Below are 19390 nucleotides of genomic sequence, written 5' to 3'. Positions count from 1 at the left end.
TTAATTACTTTGATTTCTTAATCGCAATTTTCTAAAATAAAAAGGCTCAAAGGATTATTTTTATAGTAGAAAATTATAAATTTGTATTGAAATATGTCTAGTGATTAAGTAGATAGTAGCTTAAAATAAGAAGAATCTTAACAAATTTAAGATAATTAACATAATACAATTATCAGCAAAGATATAAAATCCGATGATGATCAAAAAAAAATAATAGATCTATAAAATTAATAAAATCATGAAGATCAGCAATAGCTTAGTAATTTAGAATCAGAACTAAAGTAAAATAGTGAAATATAATAGTTTGACTTAAATTCTTTACAAACTCAACAAAAATAATAAAATAATAATTCGCCTGAATTCTGTGGTAAAAATATTTTTTTGAAATATAAATTTGTTGGTCAAAGATTCAACTTATTTTTGTAAAATCATAATTTTATATCATTAATCAAATTTTATTTTTAACATTATGAAATAGCTGAAAAATTAGAAGAGTCAATCAAAAAAGAATTAACTTTTAACAATCTTTCTATTTTAAATAGCCCATCAGTTTAAAATAGAAGTTAGGATGCGCAAAACTGCCATATTTCAGTATTTAGTGAGTAAGTGAAAGAGATTAATTAATGTTCAGAAAATTTTGAAGAAAATAGCGGCATAGCTGTCAATATAAATAGCAATCATACTTAAAACGATGAATAGTTGAGTACTGAAAAGGAAGATAGAAAATTTATACCAAGTTAAAATGATGCTTAATAATAAAACTAAGTTCTAAATCAAAATAGTGCAAAAGTTGAAGTTAGTCATGAATAAAATAAAATTCTAGATCTAAAAGTTGATTTATAAATGAGTAATAATTAGAATTAAAGTAATTTAAGCCCATAAATAAGTAAAAATTAGATTTAAGATACTTATGTTGATAAAAATAGCTAAGAAGATAATATAAAAACAAATAATGTATTTGCAAAGTAAATGAATGAAGAGGAGAAAAATTAGAAGTAAATTTAAAATGAAGATCACCATACCTTAGATTAAGAATCAAACCAGTCTTATTCTACAGTGATTACTGATAAAAAATAAAATAATATGATCAATATTAATAACACCAACTTAATTACTAATAAAGGCAATTAATATTAAATACATACTCAAGAAAAGAATCAAAGAAAATTTACTGATGATATTCTTGACGATAATTCAAGCTTTTATAATTAAAATGTTCATGGGCTAATTATACCTGATGACATTAGTTTTATAAAACCAGAGTAAGATACTATTTCACCAGGTAATCAAACTGTAGTTATTGCTGAAGGAGCTATGAATTAAACTTAATCTATTTAATTTTAAGCTATTATTGAAGAATAATCTAGCCAAAGTCAATAAATTCCTGCACAGAGATAATCGTAAATATGATTTTTACATAATTATTTGAATAATTTAAATCATAATTTTTATTAGTAAAATGGACACAAAAAATTTTCAAAGTGCTATATTTGAGAGATAGAGTAAGCTAAGTGCTTCTTTTTAGCTCGGAGCTGATCGTTTGTGCTAAACTGAAATAAATGAACTTCCATCTTAAGTTACTATTTAAATTAATTAAAATTAAGATGATGTCAATAATTTTGATACAAGAAGGACAAGATACAGATACATTAAATGCTGGGAAGACAACAGAGTTTAAATTGTTGGAATATATTAAGATATAGTTAATAATCTCTCTGGTCAAGCTCTAGAGATTGCAACAAGCTCAAGCAAAAGTAACTATATAGTTATTAAGTACTTCAAAGATAAAGTAGCACAGCTTTTATAATTTAGTTCTATGAAATTCAGCCCTATTTTAGGAAATGGATGTAACTAGTTTGACTAGTTAAATATGATTATTTATGAGTTAGACGATTTAAATAAAAGAAAAATGATAAACTCTAAAAAATTTGCTGAGTTTGTAGAATAATCAATAATTAAAGAAATATTAAATGCAAGCTCTTTAAAATATGAGTCAAGACTTAATCGCTACAAAGAACTGGCAAAATCTTATAAGTAAAAATGTTATAAATTAAAAAAAATTAATTATACTTATTTTATTTATTTTAATAGTAAAAATATTTAGCATATAGGAAGAAGCGCTGCAGAATAATACTAAGATTATTCTAATATATTTTCTGATCTTGCAGCCAAAGATATGAAGACAAAAAATAAAAAAAAGCTGGTTAAAGACTTTTAAAAAAAGGACTTGTGTTATAATGAATGGATTTTTTTAAGTAAAGTATTCAAGCATTATGATTGCTTAAAAAATTTTGGGATAGAAACAATTAAATTTGTTAAGGAGCTTAAGGAACTAGAACTATAGAGGGTTGAAGGTATTAAAAAGAGTTTAGAACTCTATGTTAACAGATATGAAGAAGTATTTGGAAAGATTCCTCAAGCAGGATTAAATTTGATAAAGTTCGACATTGATTAAAAATCTTAGTCAAAGCACTCTTCGATTGTAATACTTAAATCCAGGTCTTTAAAAAAATCATAGGATTGTAACTTAATGCAATAGATTTAAATTGGTAGAGAAGTAGATTCAAATGAATCTTCCCCAAATAAATAAAAGCTTAATACATCAAATCATTCATCAGAAAATGAAGCTAAAGATGCAATAGAAATGTAAAATTTTACTATTTAAGATATCTCGCTAAATTAAAGTGGGGGTAAAAGAAAATCTGGTAGCCCTGAAAGATATATTAATGGACTTAGTCCTTGCTAATCTTAAACACTAGATTCAAACATACTGAGTAGAGAAGATTAAAATAAAAATTAAAAACCTTTGATCAAATAAATTGAAGAATGTGATGTAAACAATGAAGTAAATCCATATTTTACCTTAAAAAGTTACTTGCCATCAGAAGAATAGAATTATTTAAGAAAATTGCAAGAAATAAATGATGAAGAAGAAGTCGAGTTTGATCATTTATTTAGATTTATTGAGAAATTCTAGCTAAAAGAAATAAAATAATCTTAGTTAGTAAGAAAAGAATATAAAGCACAGTATGTATAGCAAGGATCAAATAAAAAAGAAATTAAGAAGGATGTTTTAATAATCGTTACATTTGATTACAACTTAATAATAGTTGAAAGTCTTGCCTCTAACTTTTTCAAAAAACCAATCTTTTTTATAAGAGGAAGCCGCTCTAGATATAATAATATTAATAATAAAATTTAAGTTATAGAACTAAACAACATTCTTTTCAGAACAAAAAATTACTATACATTTATATTTGACTATTAACAAGATTGTCAAAATTTTATAGAAACAATGAAAGCTAAATGATTTGTGATAATAAATTCTAATTTATTGAAAATATTTCTAAACAATTATAAATTAATTATATAAATAAAATACATTTAAAGTAATATTTATTTTATATTTTCATTTTTGTATTTCTTAAAATTTTAAATCATTAAAAAAACAGAAAATAGTCTTTAACTTTTTTATTTTCAAATTTACTTTAAAACAAAGAAAAAAAATTCATTTTTTAGATAGATAGATTGATATATTTGGTTTAATAAAATAGAATTGAAAAATAATTAAAACTAAATAGGAAGATCTTGAAGCAAAACTATTGCATAATTATATTAGAAAATAATCATAATGGATAAATTATAAAGAAGAAATCAAATATTAATTGATAGTATGTTTATTAAAGAAAAAAATTCTTGCTGAAATAATTTACATAAAGATATAAATTTATCAAATAAATATTATATTTGTATATTAAATATATAAGATGACCATAAAAAATATTTAAAAAGAAAAAAAAATGTATTAAATATTAAAATACAAACAAAAAACATAAAAAAATACACTTTCACTTTTTTTCTCAGAATTTTTTTTTTGGTAAAATAAAATTCTTTTGATGGAATTATTCGAAATGATTTATCTTATCTTTTGCATGCAAGTAAATTGCAAACAGTCTCTCTAAATTCTATTTATACATGCAATTTATTATGTTATTTAGTTAAATAAATTCAAGTTTACTGGAATCGGCTAATTATTAATTGTATAAAAATATTGTTTTAATTATTTCTGAGATTTAATGAATAAATTACAATCTAATTATTTTATTTATTGATAAATATCGCATATGATTCATAATCTACTTACTTCATCCTATATATTTTATTAGTTTTGAACAAATTTTTTAAATTACAATTTATTTTACTCCCTATTATTAACAATTATAGCTTTAAGATACTTTTAACCATTTTAAATTTGTATTTACTTCTTCTTCATGGTATGCCTATTTTAAATCAACATAAAATATACGTTAGCAAGTAAGCATAAAATTTAAATAGTAAATGAATTACTCTCTTTTTAAATATTTTTATTGGCTTTAAGCTGAATAAAATTATTTATTTACCGTCTTTTATAAAGTATTGATTTTTTTAATTTAAATAATTAACCCATTAAATCTTACTAACTATATTTTTTTTATAATTATTTAATTTTTATTCAATATTTAATTAACTTACGAACTATATTTTAGTAATATTCAAGTTTAGAAATATTCCTTTCAATTAATAAATCTTACAAGCTTTTTTTAAAAAATGATTAAAAACAATACATTTAATAAAATTAATTTACTGTCTATTTTTTTTATAATATGTTTCTAAAAGATAACAACTTCATAATTATATCTTACACTCTTTTATTAAAATTAAATAATAATTATTATTACTATTATTAAATTTAAAACTTACGAACTATTATCAATTAATTATCCATAAAAACCATTTGATTATTATCATATGCTTTAAAAATAGCTAAATCTTACCCTCTAAATAATAATTATGATAAAATTTTCGTTAAATAGATTAAACATTTTAATTTAAACTCACGCTCTAATAAGTTTATCAAAAAAATTTTTTGATATTGAATCAGTAAAATCTTATTTACCACCTATTTAAAAAAATAAACTTAATAAAAATTTAATTTGAATTAATTTACAATCTGTAATTATTTCAATGTTTTCATCATAAATATAAAATTGATTCCTTCAATATTCATTTTACCGCCTTTTTTAAAGATTTATTAAGAAATTAAATATTTTAATTCTAAATTAATTTACCGACTATTTATTTATTTATTTATTTTTAAAGGCATTTAAAAATATTTATTTAAATATGATAATTTCTTACTATCTATATTTTTTATTAGTTATTTATTTTACTTTTTAATATCCTAGAATATTAAATCTATCTTTTAATTTACATTTGTCTCTTTAGATTACTTTTTATATATAAAATATTGTAAAACTATTAATTACTAATAAAAATATTTACAATTTGTTCCTGTTATAAAAAAGATTTAGATTTTTATTCCCATTCAGTTTATAATTTTAAATTGTTACAAAAGTCTCCCACTATTTAAGGTAATAGATATATATCTATCTTTAGATTATTTAACTTTTTGAATAGATTACTTAGAAATGGATATCATGTTCTTTTAAAATTTTGTTGCATTCTGTGAGACATTTTTATTTCTCGTCCTTTAAGTTTTTGTATTTAATATAATTTCCCACTTTTAAATATTTACTTTAATGTGATCTTCAACAGTTCCAGCAGAAGATAAGTAAACAAAATCTTAAGATCTTAACTAAATTTATAATTTTTTTATTAATAATCATAAATTTGAGTGAGAATAATTTTACAAAATTATTGGTATAATTTGTTAGCTAATTCAATGTGTTTTCAATTGATTCTATTGCCTAATTAAACTTTTGTTAAAATTTTTAATTATTTTCATTTTAACTTTCAATATTTTCTCTTGATTCATTTGATCCCTTATCTTCATTTTTGGACTCACTGATAGTATTCATCTATCCCAATTTTTTTTATGAATTCTGCCCTATGTTTTTGTGTAAATCTATTTCCTCCAAGGGTTTAATGAAGTTTTCTTGAATAAAAGCCTCATTTTTCCATTAAAGTGACCACTAACGATTGGATCCTGTACCTTTTTAATAATGAAACATTTTATTTAAAAAATCTAATGTCTTATTAATGCTGCTGTAGTGATTGCTTGGCTTATATATTTTGAGTAACTCCTCATAAACAAGGTCATATTCTCTAAAGACTTAACCCAATACAACTTTTTTATACTCAAGTACATTTTTGATCTATATAATAATAAAAGATATTGGCACTTATTTTAAATATTTACTGACTTTTATTAACAAGAAATAAATAATATTAAAAATGAAAGCATTTAATTTATTAATTTACTGATCCTATTGCTTAAATTAGATTATCGATTTATTTTATTTTTTCATCAATAACATCATAAAGTTTGTTTTTTTCTCGTTGCTTTTTAGCTATGTTTTTTTTTTATCTAGTTATTTTGACTATTTCTTGCATAAATAAGTCAACATCTTAGATTTAATAAGTCATTATTGGATCTACTAAATGATTTTGTTTATGGCAGAAAGGACAAACTAACTTGAAATAATAAGGACATTTAGGCGAGATACATCTAAAATATAATATTATTAAAATAGATTATAGCTAAGATAAATAACTAATGCTTTAATGTTTAAGTTTAAAATAAAAATAACTTCTTTTTACACATGATTCAACTATTTATTCATAGGACAATTTTCACATAATTCATAGTACTGACGAATATTTCTATCAAAATACTACTAGTCATCCTCAACAGCTGCTGTGCTTTTTTTTAATTAACTATTTTATAAGTTGTTTGTCTATTAATTCATGCTAGTAGATGACCTCATTCCTATCTATTTGCTTGATAATTTTTTTGATTGTATTAGATCTTATTAATCAGGTAGGTAGGTATGTATTTATTTATTTTAAAGATTTTTAATATATTTGAAATGAATGAGTAAAGTAACTTGATAAAAATATAATTAATAAATTCAAAATTTAGAAAAATTAAATAAGCACAGTAAATAAATACATAGAAGATAAACCAAATAAAAGTTATTTTCAAGCAAGATTTTATTATGATATGTTTATTGATAGATGCTTGTTATAAATACGAATTTTAATTTTATAAAATATTTTGCTTTTACACAATATAAAATCACAATTATTTTTAAATCCAATATATAGCTTTCAAATTTCATATTTTTTATTATATAATTTTTAAATTTTGATAAATCAGTAATCCTTAAACTATTTTTTTTTCCCTTCAACAATAGTCATAAGTGCAAGGTGTGCATTCTGTAGGAACCCAATTAATCAAACATTATCTAGGGCAATAATAGATCTATTAAATAAAAAATATCAATTAAAAAAAAAAATTATTTAAAATAATTGAATCGAAATTTTGATTCAAAATTCATGAATGATAATTCTTTACTTAGCAAACTTGCAGGTAGTACTATTTTTAAAAAAAAAATAAATAAAATTAAAAATTTTAGCCAACTAACTAACAATCTTTTACAATTAAAATGCTAAATAATAATTTAATTTTATAAATATTCTAGTCGCTTTCTTTTATAAATAAATATTTAAATACTTTTATAATTATTATACTTCATTAAAATTTTTCTGCTAATATTTATATCAGCAGCTATTAAAAATTTATAGAAATAATTATTGAAAATGTAAATATTTATCTCAAAAGAAATTAAACAGAATATTAAAAGATTGTTAGCTTATTTTAAAACAAAAAAAATAATACATCAATCCAAGGTTTGCACTAGTTTCTCAATGAAGCAGTGCAATCACCTCCACTAGATACTGATAAAAGATTCTTTAAGGTCTAAAGATTATTAATTAAAGTACTAGGTAAGCATTCATTATCAAAGCACTTTTTAAATTTAAGTAAATCAGCGTTTTAAATCTTATTTGAAGAGCATTCTATGATGCATTGCAATCCACTACAATTTTAAACGCAATCTGTTTCAATTGTTTTAATTTCTTGTATATACTTAAATACTTAAGAGCTGATTAAGCTCGAGCATTAATTAGCTTCACAAACATTTGATTCATTAATAATTGTTTATTACCCGAATCCCAAAGTAAATATGGTAAAAACAGTCAACAAGACAAATTAATAATTATACTTCATCATTTAATTAATCTTCTTTCGCTTTTTCTTCTTTTTCTTTTATTTCTTTTATATTTATTAACAGAAGTAATAGTTGCCAATTAAAAAAAAACACACAATTTAATTAATTATTCATTTAAGTATTAGATAGAGTACACAAATTTAAGTGATGTATTTTTATCTAAAGCAATTAGTTATTTCCTGATCATTCATTCAAAAAACTTAATAAACACCATATGTTCATTTATACCCTCAACTAGGTATTGAATTGAAGGAAAAAATAGATTCTTTTTTATCTAAATATTTAGAGAAACCTACTATCAATTACATTTATAATTTAATTAAAGCTATTTTAAAAATATAAGCTGTTTTTTAATTATTTTATATCAAATTAATAATAGGTATTATTTAATAATAATACTAACACTAATCATCAATTTATATGGAATTTAATTAATAAAAGAATAAAACAGTAATATTACATAATGTTTACTTGTTTAAAAACTAAGTATTTACTATTACTTAAATACATTAAACAGTATTTACAATAAATTAATTCCTTTTCTTTCCTTCCATACATATTTCATGAATTATTAGCCATAAATTTTTACATAAAATTATTTATGAATTTTAATAATTCAGTTTAGGCTGATATAATTTTAAATAATAAATATTCTAAGTTAAATTTTTTAATTTTTAAAATACAATATCAAAATATATAAATATATATTTATATATAGCAGTAGCTTTATATTTTTCATTTGTTTTATAAATAAGCTAGATTTTAGAATAAAAATGAAAATGCAGTTTCCTATTATAGAACACTTTAAATAAAAAATCTACTTAGCTTATTATAAAAAAAACTAAATAAGATAAAATTAAATTTAGTTATTTCAAACTATAATTTTTATTTTTGTTAAAGTTTTTATTAATTCTATCTAATTTGATGCTATTTTTGCAAAATATAAATATTTTAAAATTAAATAATTGAATTTGATAAAATTACTTATATAAATAAAAATAAATAATTTAATTTTGCTGAATTAAATTTAGACAAAATAATCAAAATATTTAAAAAAAATAATTTAAAAATAATTTTTATTTTTTACTAAATTTTGACTGAATTTATAGATAAATTATATTTTATTTATAATAAATTTTATATTTTTTATTATTATATTTAAATAAAAAATAAAATACTTATAAAAAAACTATCGTTAAATAATCTTATTTTTATTATAAAAATTCAAAATGGATTGTTGTATTTGTATTTATTAAATATTTTTAAATCCTTTATATAAATAAAATAAAATTTAATTTAATAACACTTATAAAAAAATTTGAAAATTTTTTTAATAAACTAATCAGTTTTGAATAAAAAAAATCAATCATATAAAGAAATATTTATTTATATCTGAAAAATAAATATAATTCTAATTATATATTTTAAAATTTACACTATGTGGCTTACAATTTAAATTAATTGTGTTTATTAAATTCAAAATTTTAAAAAAAAATATCAATTAATTACAATAATATTTTTATTTATTCATACAAAGAATTTAAAATTACACTGGAATATTTTTGAAGTTTATTATTGTATTGAGATTATGTAAGATAACTTGTTTTCATTGAAGATAATTATTCACAGAGTGTGCTTAACAAAATTTGCATTTAAAGATGAGAAAGGCATTATAAAATAGCCTGGATTTTAAATTAAATTTGTTGATTTTCCATACATGATCATCATGTCTAGAAAGAGTATGCATTTGAGTGAATTTACAGATAAATAAAATCTAATAAACAACTAATAGGAGGAAGTTAAAGCATTTGGTAAGGGAAAATCTATACTTTTAAATGCGAAATATAAAGATATGGTAGAATATTTAGATAAATATGCCCTAGTGGTATAATTTAAGGAATTCTAAAAGTATAATTAATTCACTATTGGGAAATGCTTGTTAAATTTAGATATGTTCATTTAAGGAATTAAGTATGCAATTACAGATGATATCGAGAGATTTAAAAGAAATACATTTAAGTTGACAGATAATCAGAATAATTGTAATAATATTTTGTTTATTTACAAATATTTATTTAAAAACACTAAAAAAAGCTGTTGGCTGGTTTGATATGAGTATTTCAATTTTATAAAGACCCTTTAGTTCAATAACTAAGTAAATAACTAAGAAATTAAATTCATTGCAGTCTTAAGAGGAAAATGATGAAAATATTAGTAAACTGAATCAATAAAATTCCAATAGCTAATAACAATAGAATTAAAAAATACTAGTAGTTGAGAATTTTAATGAAAATCAAATCGAAGTACAAAAGGGTTAAAAAAAAGAAGACACTAAAGAAGAAGATAAAGAAGCTTACAAAGTAACTGTTATGAAAGCAAGTACTAGTAAAGAAGAAGAAGAAAGTTTATTAGATAGTGGATTCAAAATAAGTGAATTTTAGGGTCCTTAGAGTATAAGAAGAAAGTCTAATTCTTAAATTTCAGTTGATTACTAGCAAAAAAATGTTAAAAAAACAGGTTAACTTCAAGTGATTTAAAGCCCTTCATAAAAAGAAATGTTAACTTTTGGATAAGATAAATTCAATTAAAAAAGTCCATAAAATAATTTTTAAAACAGCTTGGATGAATACTATTAAGATGATTTTGAATTATCTAATGTATAAACCAGTATTTAATAGCAATCTACCTCTTAATAATAAGAAATAGCTAGTAGAATTCCAAATTTAAAGCTTTAATAATCAAGTTACACTGAAGAAAATGTAAATTTTTACAAAAAAATATTAATATTTAAAGCCTTTTATATAAAAAGTATGATGAAGATTTTGAAAGCATGAGTATTTCTTAGAGTCATTAGCTCAGTAAAAAATAAAGCTAAAATACAGATAGAAGGAAACTTAATTAAAGTGAATTAGGTACTTCCAAACATTAGGATGATGCCATAAGTGAAGTATATACAGAAGATTTCGAAAGTATGAGTTTTAGCTAATCTCTTACAAAGCCTAAAAATAATTTTCGTTGATAAATAGAATAGCAACAAAATAAATAACTTAAAATATATATTAATAAATGTTAATTATAATTACCTGATGTATGTTTTGTATCAAAGATTTTGAATATAAAACATTAAAAATGAGGTTTATGGTCAATCTTACCGTAATTAATTATTTCTTCATAATCTTAATATAATTAGCTGGTAAATGGATAAATAGATAAATAAATATAAAGATATGTTCCTTAAAGTATTAGATACTGTATTTTTAGCTAATATGTTATGATTTCAACTATATTTACTTTATATAATTGATGGATGGCTCTAAGCTATTATAATTTATTCTATTAATTAATTATATGTGTTTATGATTAGACAGTTAACTGCAATAATATTAATATTAAAATTGTAATTATTTCAAATTTTATAGTTAAAAAAAATAATATTACAAAATGAATTAGAGTGATTCCAAACATTATAGAAATTCAGTTATTAGCTCTCAACTTATGAGAAAATCTTATTTGTAGACTACACCACTTGCATCATCAAGAAGATAAGAGGATGCTTTGTCTGTTATATCTGGCTAAAGCTCGTAAAGGATGAGATCTACAGGAAATTAAAAATTTTTAAATACAAATGTTTCAGTGCGTAGATCTTAATTATTTGATGCATCAAAGTATGTTTGCGAAGAATTAGATGCTGAACAAATTATATAACTAAGAGAGGTTTTTAATAGGTGGGATTAAGATTAAAGTGGTACACTAGCCCCTAATGAATTAAAGCTAGCACTAATGCAATATGAAAAAAATATTTCATAAACATAAATAAATTAATTGTTAGGTGTAGTCGATATTGAAGAAAAGGGTGAAATTGACTTTGAAAATTTTATAAGCATCTATAAAAGAGAAGTTATTTTAAAATTCATTAACATTATGTATAGTTAATATGACATTAAAAAGTAAGGATACATAACAGTTTAAGATTTAACATAATTTACTGAAAGAAAGCTTAAAAAGAAAGAAAACGAAGAAACTTTAATTAAAATAATTTAAACTGTTGGAAATGGTTAACAAATAACAAAGAGCTAATTTACAGCTGTAATGCTAAATCATTTTAAAATGTTAAGAAACTCTTGATTGATTGAGTTCTTTACAATTTGCAAATTAATTAAAATAACTTAACTTAAAATATAAAAATAAATATATAAATGTTTAATCTATATTTGATATTTATTTATTCATTCATTAATTGATTGATTGATAAATTATTTTTTTGTTTGTTTAAAAAAAATTTGTTCAAAACCTCTTTATTTTCTGATAGATTTTGTATAATAAATATTATAGGAAGAAGATTTGTATTGTTTTTGAGATTTATTTCAATAATTAAATAAGGGTTGTTTGAAAACAATAAAATTCATGGGGAGAAAAAACCAAAAACAAAATAAAAGTAAAACTAAGTAGAAGAATTAGGATGATAAACCTAAAAATAAAGGCTTCAATTCAGAAGTTTTAGTTCAGTAGGCGTATGAAGGATTTTAACTACTAGAAGCAAGTGATATTTATCTAGAAGAAATAAGTGAAAAGGTGGTATATGTTATTGATATGGGTTGGTTTCAAGATTGGATAGAATATGTTGGCATGCCAGCTTTATATGAAAATGAAGATCCAAGAAGTTAGCCATACTTTGGTAAAAGTAGACCAAGAGATTAGAATGGAGCGTTGTGTAAGGACAAAGCTTAGAATTTTCATAAATATCCTAGCACTATGAAAGAAAGTGTTTATTATGGCAAAGTGCTAGTAAGTAATTTTAATGAAGATTAAACGAGGATAGTAGATGAGGAAATGTGGAAATGGTTCAAAACGCAGTATCCAGATCTAGTTGAAATTCCTAGAGCTTAGCTTGTTGTAGATACATACCTAGAATATGCAATTGAACTTATTAATGTACAAAAATTTAATATTTAAACTTTATAAAATTAAAAATTTAATGATTTTATTTAAAAGGTATGGTTTGGTATACTAGACCAATCAACTGTTATCAATTTTAAAGAGCTAAATAAAAAAGAGAACCATGACCACTATGACTTTTATAGATTACAATTTGCTAAATGCTTAAATTTTGAGCTCTTTGTAGATTTAATGATCAGGTTTTATTTACATAAAAAGTTTGGAAATGAAGATAATAGAGATAAGCTCAAGTTTAGAATTTGGAAGCTTGACCAGACTCTACATATTTAAACTACAATAAATATCTTAAATAGTGAATTGAAAGAAGAAACTTTTCGCGTAAAGGGATAAGTCTTTACAGAGAGTTTGTCCAAAAATTGCAAAGCTAAGCAATTTACTAAATCTCATTACAAATATTTGATAGAAGTAGTAGATAAAGATAAAGATTGGATTTTGAAATAACATCCTATTAAAGCTATAGGCGGTCTCTGTTCCAAACTTGAAGGTAAGCTCAGAGGTATATGTGAGTGGTGTTAAGATGATAAGCATCTTGTAGTTTAGTGTCTTTGTAAAGAAGTAATTTTAAATATTTTATATTTTATATTTTTAAAATCCTATATCAAACAAATTAGAATTACTATTGTTCAGATGAATGCATGTATAAAGATAAAAAATTCCACTCTCACATTTGTGAATTAGCTTTTGATAGTGACAGCGATGAGGAATTAGATAAAAATGAAGTCAAGACAAACTATGAGACAGGTCTTGTTAACTTAGGAAATACATGCTATATGAATTCAGGTCTCTAATGTATATTTGCTACCAAAAATATATGTGAATTTTTTATGAAAAACCAGTACAAAGAGTTTTTAAAGAAGGATGATGATAATCTTGATAATATAAGCTAAAAATTAATTAGCAAGTTTGCTAAGTTAATTAAAGAAGTTAAATCTAAAAAAAGGGAGAGTATTGAACCATGGGCTTTTAAAATTCTTTTTGGAAGCTATTATTACATAGTAATGATCATTTTTTTTTTTTAATTTATTAATTAATTCTCTTCTAAAATCAAATTATAGTTTAAAGGCTTCAGCTAGCATGATTCCTAAGAGTTTATACAAAACTTATTAGAAAATTTTAATGAATTACTTGTTCCTGCAATTTAAGATGAAGAAGAAGAAGAAGAAGATGATGAAGATGATGGTGAAAAAATCGAAAATTTTTTAAGTGAAAATAAATTCTAAAAACGATTCTAAAAAAATCCTAATCTATCAGAAGAAGAAAATTAGGCTCTTACTTTGATAAAAAATCTACTATCTTCATCATATTCCAAGATATTTTCAGAGTCCTTCTTAGGTTTGTTGAAATCTAAGCTTAGTTGTACTAAATGTGGAAAGTCTTCTTCTAGCTTTGATTTATTTTCGTCTCTTGCTATTCCTATTGCAGATAAGAAAAAAGAAGTAACAGCAAATGTTTTTTATATTCCTTATAATATTCAAGAAGAAATAAAACAAGTTAAGTTCAGTCTACCTACAGAATCTAAAATAACTGTTCAAGAATTTTTAGAAAAAGTAGCTGGATTGCTTGAAACGCCTAATTAAAACATTAATAGACTAATGTTTGCAATAATTTCCAATGAAAATGTAAAATAAGAATTTTTCATTAAAAATTGCACAAAGAAAGCAATTGAAATGATAAAAGAATGCAATCAAACAAATAAATTCGTAGCAGTCTACTAGCTGCCTAATGAATATGACTTTTATGATATTGATACCAATAGAATTATAAGTATCAATTTTAAGAAAATCGTAGCCTAATAAGATGGGAAGCATTAAAATTTAGTAGTGATAAATATACCAAGAATTATTGTTATTGATACGTAGGAAATAGTTGCAGATATTTACTTAAAAATTTCAGATATGTTATCACCTATTTTACCAGATGCTTCTAAATTCGTTAATGATTTAATAGAAACCCTTGAAGATGAAAGTAACGAATAAACTCTAAAGAAATTAAATGATAAATTGTAGTTCCAAATACTAATCAACAGCTAAATGCAGCGTAGAAAGAAATAACATGACATTTGCATTTTTTGCTAGAGCACAACTTGTAAATCATGTCCTCTTCCTTTTTTAATTGACAAGCAATTTATTTAATTCACATAAAATTACAATAAAGGAGATTTGTCTTTTTCTGTTTTATTTTAGACTGAGGAAATAGCTAAATAAGTTCCTCAATTCTAGTTTAATTCAGGAGAATAGAACAAATCTGATGCTAATAATCCCACTCTTATTGAATGTCTATAGCTTTATTTAGAAAAAGAAATTCTAGATGAAGACAATAAGTGGGATTGTGACATTTGCAATTAAAAATAAATAGCTTCTAAAGAAGTTACTATTTACTATGGACCACGCTATTTAGTATTCTAAATTAAAAGATTTAAAGATAACTCAAAGGGAGAAAAAGTTAAAAATTGTGTATAAGTTAATTACAGTGAATTTGAAGATTTTACAGATTACATTTATAAAATCAACCCAACAGTTAATACCTAGCAAAAGGCTGAAAATAACTCACGCCTTGTTTATAGATTGTATGGTGTTGTAATTCACATTGGTTAAATAGATTAAGGGCATTACACATCATATACATTCCAAAACAATAGATGGACACATTATAATGATGATTTAATAAAAACTGTGAAAGCTGAAGAAGTAATTAACAATAGAAACGCTTATTTGCTTTTTTATGAGCTAGTGGATTAATGATAAATTAAACTAATACATGCATGTTAATTAAGATAACAAAAAATATTTATACTTTCATTAATTAAAAAATTTATTAATAAAATAAACTAATGGAAAAATATTGATTCATTAATTCATTGATTTATTTATTTATTTTAAATTGCTATTATTTATACTCACTCATTCGTTTTAGAATCTTTGTATGTTTTTTTTTTAAAGTTTCAAATAATAATTATTTAATTTAAAAACTTTCCTCTTTCCTCTTTTCAATTTAAGATTTTTTTTTGAAAATCCTCTAAAATTTAAAAAAAATTATTTAAAAAATAATTATTTAGCACAATTAATGTTATATTTTAAATAGAGAAAAATAATTTAAATATTTAAATCTATATTTAACATTTTGTTTCAAATCAATATTTTTTTAAATTGATATAATAATTTTATTTATATCAGAATTGCTACTTTTTTAAACTTCAATTTGTTTATTAAAAAATAGATAAATACTTTTAACAAATTATAAAATTAAAATCATAATGTAATTTTTTTGTATTTTATTATCAAGATTGTTTATGGGATAGGAATAATTCAGTTTTTAAATTTAATGATTTTGTTTCGTAAAACAATTATAGGTAACAATAACTTGAGAGATGGTAATTGAAGTAGATTTTTATTTGGAATATTAAAAATTAATTATGTTATAAATTAATTGAAATATTTAAAGCTTAGTGAGTTAATTATAAATATTTAAGTAAATATAAGTCCAGCCAGAGATACAAAGATTATCGGATAGAGAGGTTTTAAAATTACAAATTTAAATTAGCAGAAATAAATTTTGTATTTATAATCAAGCTTAGCTTTTGAGTTGATATCATTTATTTATTTATTTTTATTAAAAAGATAGAAAAATAATTTGATTAATCATAGAATTATTCATTAAAATTTCAAGTTAAAAGTTGTTATCAATAAATTTCAATCATAAAAATATTTAGCGTTAATTTGGGCAAGTAATTTTTAAAAGATGGATAATGAGCTATTTTTAGATAATTTTGATATGAGTCCTATCTGCGCAATAGGTACTCCTTAGTCAAAATCTGAAACACCTGTTCATAATTATAGATATCCTGTTAAAATAAACTTGTAATACAACCCAATGTAGATTAAATTTGACTTATTTTGCATTTTGAGTTAAAAATCATAAATTTAAAAATAAAGTGAATTACCCGTAAGGAGAGCAAATAACGACTATGGTTTTGAAAATGACGAAGTTTTAAGCTAACCAAAATATAAAGTTATAAAATTCAATTCAAGCAGAGATATTCAGCAAGGAAGCATCAGAGACTGTAAAAATTAAAAAGAAATATTTACTGATTTTTTAATCGATATTATCTAAAAAAAAAAAGTTTCTGAAAATTTTGTTTCAAAAACTATTCCAGTGGAGAAAACTTTTGTAAGGATTAACTATTTAAAGAACAAGGAGAAAGAAGTTAAGACTGTTGAAGATATTGTAGGATGCTCAACGATTTCTACAGTTAACTAATCTTGTAATGAAAAAAGCTAAGTAGTCAATCCATAAAAAAAATAGAAAGAGAAAATTAAAAAAGCAAATCTTTCTAAATCAATATCTAAAACAACAATAACTGATACTTCAAAAAATTGTATGTTACTTAATTTTTTTTTTGATTACCTAAAATTTTAATTAAACCTTTTTAAAAATTTTAAAGAAGCTTAGAGCTACAAAAAAAGATCTTCCATTTCTAATTCTTCTAAATGTGCCCTACCATCTGCAAGATCGATGAGTAAGAAAGGAGGTAACACTCCTAGTAAAAATAATTCGATGAGTGAAAGAAAATCAAATAAAAAAAATTATTAAACAATTATTAGAACAAAATCACCTTCCCATAAATTAGTAAATAACAGTTCATCAAGTTGCTGCAGTTGTTGTAAAAGTCATGCATCTCCTCTTTCATCTTCAGAAAAAAATATGGTTTTACCTTCTGAAGGTGGGTAATCTTCAGTATATCACTCCATATCGCAAAGGTAAATAAATCATTTAAAAAGTGATAAAACAATACTTAGTGGTTTTACTTTAAATATTAATAGAGCTCAGTCTGTTAACAGCAAAAAAAGTAATTAAAGATCAAGTTTTAACATCCATTTTGATCTAAGTTCTGAGTGGAATCATAAAAGCAGTATTCTCAGTTAAAGTGGATAAAATAGAACAAGTGAGTACCTTTAAAAAAAATTCTAATAGATATTTGAAAGGAAGCAAGAAAAGATTTAAATTAAACAAATTTAACATGCTGACAAAGCCATGAGAAACGAGCTTTATGGAATGTTTTCTCGTTAATCTAGAGATATGAGATAAAAAAAGCTTTAGGAGTTATCTATGTTTGAGTAGATGTAAAAATAGCTAATATAAACTGTTGATCCTGAAAAAATCTAGAAAGTCCAGGAAATAGTTAGATAATCTATTGAGAAATATTCACGTAATTAATTGTACATTTTGTATTTTATTCTATATTAAAAATACAATTTCAGTATAAAAATAGACTGAAAAGGAAGAATAAGAATAAAAAGAGAACTAAAAAAAAGAATTGATTAAGAAAATAAAGGAGTATGATTAAAAGGTCAAACAAAATAATTATTTAGTTTCAGAAAGAAAATCTAAAAGTAGAGAAAATAGCCAAAAGAAAGACATTTAATATAAGCCATGGGGTATTGACTAACGTAAATTTGACAGTAAGCCAGCTGAAGTAAATAAAGTAAAAATAGTCAAGAAAGACTAAATTGATCTAAAAGTCTTGTTTAGTAAGAATGAAACAGTTAATTAACTGCTAAAGTAAATAAAGAATGAATAAAAAAAGAAATAATCTGAAGATCAATAAGTTTAACCTAAAAAAAATTAGCATTCACAATCTTCAAATGATATTAGATAAGAAAAAAAAATAGATGCAAATGAGTTTAACAAAAAAATGGAAGAAAGGCTGCAAAAGATTATTGAAGAGAAAAAAAATAAAGCAAACGAGCTTAAAGTGAAAAAGCAAGATTTAAATCATAAACTAAGCAAAATAGAATAAGTAAGAAAAGAAAGTATCTCTAAATGCAGGAAAGTACCATTTAAGCCAACCTAAGAATAAATAGAAAAAGCATTCAATAATATACAAGAAGAAAATTAATAGAATTTATCAAATCAATAAAACCAAGAAATCTAAAAAAACTAAAACATTCAAGTTAAAATAAATAATGAGCCAAATACAAAAAGCAAAAGTAAAAACAAAAAGTCTAAAATTTACGCATAAGTTTGATTAAGCAGTGTGTATTTGTGTATAAAATTTTTGATAAAAATTAATATAAAGTTTATTTAGTTAATTAAAATATATTATTTATTATTTGTTTGTATATAAAAAGGAGTTCAAAAAAAACAAAAATTAAACAATAAAATTAATTTTTTTTAATTCTTGCTTATTTTAATGTAGAAAATCGTTTTAAGAAATTGTAGTTTCTATATTTTTTAATTAAATTAAACTCATGTTGTCATTACATATTTTATTATTAAAATATAAAACATTTTAAACTGTATATACTAATTAACTAAGGAAGAGAGATTTTAATTTTAAAAACTGAAAATTTAGCTTTTTTTCC

At 22.1% G+C, this 19390-nt stretch overlaps 7 protein-coding genes across 7 annotated transcripts; 5 read left to right on the top strand and 2 right to left on the bottom strand. All coding sequences in view use genetic code 6, as the record gives it.

The window, feature by feature from the left end:
• Positions 1 to 93: 93 nt before the first annotated feature.
• TTHERM_00494020 (hypothetical protein) lies at positions 94 to 3310 on the top strand (the record flags this gene model as incomplete). The annotated part of the gene is made up of 4 exons (XM_001023195.2): positions 94 to 367; positions 479 to 1400; positions 1456 to 2034; positions 2092 to 3310. 4 exons carry the CDS (start codon positions 94 to 96, stop codon positions 3308 to 3310), a joined length of 2994 nt encoding a protein of 997 aa, XP_001023195.2.
• Positions 3311 to 5036: 1726 nt separating this feature from the next.
• On the bottom strand, positions 5037 to 6767 carry TTHERM_00494010 (hypothetical protein; the record flags this gene model as incomplete). The annotated part of the gene is made up of 5 exons (XM_001023194.3): positions 5037 to 5528; positions 5576 to 5635; positions 5691 to 6155; positions 6262 to 6508; positions 6601 to 6767. The coding sequence occupies 5 exons, from the start codon at positions 6765 to 6767 to the stop codon at positions 5037 to 5039; spliced, it is 1431 nt and encodes a 476-aa protein (XP_001023194.2).
• A 419-nt stretch (positions 6768 to 7186) lies between these two features.
• On the bottom strand, positions 7187 to 8074 carry TTHERM_00493011 (transmembrane protein, putative; the record flags this gene model as incomplete). The annotated part of the gene is made up of 3 exons (XM_001470932.1): positions 7187 to 7264; positions 7358 to 7378; positions 7682 to 8074. 3 exons carry the CDS (start codon positions 8072 to 8074, stop codon positions 7187 to 7189), a joined length of 492 nt encoding a protein of 163 aa, XP_001470982.1.
• A 1586-nt stretch (positions 8075 to 9660) lies between these two features.
• Positions 9661 to 11091, top strand: TTHERM_00493000 (hypothetical protein; the record flags this gene model as incomplete). The annotated part of the gene is made up of 3 exons (XM_001023192.1): positions 9661 to 10114; positions 10167 to 10831; positions 10882 to 11091. The coding sequence occupies 3 exons, from the start codon at positions 9661 to 9663 to the stop codon at positions 11089 to 11091; spliced, it is 1329 nt and encodes a 442-aa protein (XP_001023192.1).
• Positions 11092 to 11201: 110 nt separating this feature from the next.
• Positions 11202 to 12197, top strand: TTHERM_000492999 (ubiquitin carboxyl-terminal hydrolase; the record flags this gene model as incomplete). Its single annotated transcript, XM_012799619.1, has 3 exons — positions 11202 to 11225; positions 11437 to 11469; positions 11523 to 12197. 3 exons carry the CDS (start codon positions 11202 to 11204, stop codon positions 12195 to 12197), a joined length of 732 nt encoding a protein of 243 aa, XP_012655073.1.
• Positions 12198 to 12476: 279 nt separating this feature from the next.
• TTHERM_00492990 (ubiquitin carboxyl-terminal hydrolase) lies at positions 12477 to 15769 on the top strand (the record flags this gene model as incomplete). Its single annotated transcript, XM_001023191.3, has 4 exons — positions 12477 to 13004; positions 13065 to 13583; positions 13640 to 14023; positions 14084 to 15769. 4 exons carry the CDS (start codon positions 12477 to 12479, stop codon positions 15767 to 15769), a joined length of 3117 nt encoding a protein of 1038 aa, XP_001023191.3.
• Positions 15770 to 16523: 754 nt separating this feature from the next.
• TTHERM_000492989 (ubiquitin carboxyl-terminal hydrolase) lies at positions 16524 to 19053 on the top strand (the record flags this gene model as incomplete). The annotated part of the gene is made up of 6 exons (XM_012799618.1): positions 16524 to 16900; positions 16961 to 17088; positions 17149 to 17403; positions 17470 to 17785; positions 17849 to 18234; positions 18287 to 19053. The coding sequence occupies exons 1-6, from the start codon at positions 16767 to 16769 to the stop codon at positions 19051 to 19053; spliced, it is 1986 nt and encodes a 661-aa protein (XP_012655072.1). The 5' UTR covers positions 16524 to 16766.
• Positions 19054 to 19390: the final 337 nt, after the last annotated feature.

This window comes from Tetrahymena thermophila, assembly GCF_000189635.1.
Source record: "Tetrahymena thermophila SB210 genomic scaffold scf_8254446, whole genome shotgun sequence".
NCBI classification, from domain to species: domain Eukaryota; phylum Ciliophora; class Oligohymenophorea; order Hymenostomatida; family Tetrahymenidae; genus Tetrahymena; species Tetrahymena thermophila.
Note: the sequence above shows the minus strand (reverse complement) of the source record. Positions and strands in the feature narration are given on the sequence as shown.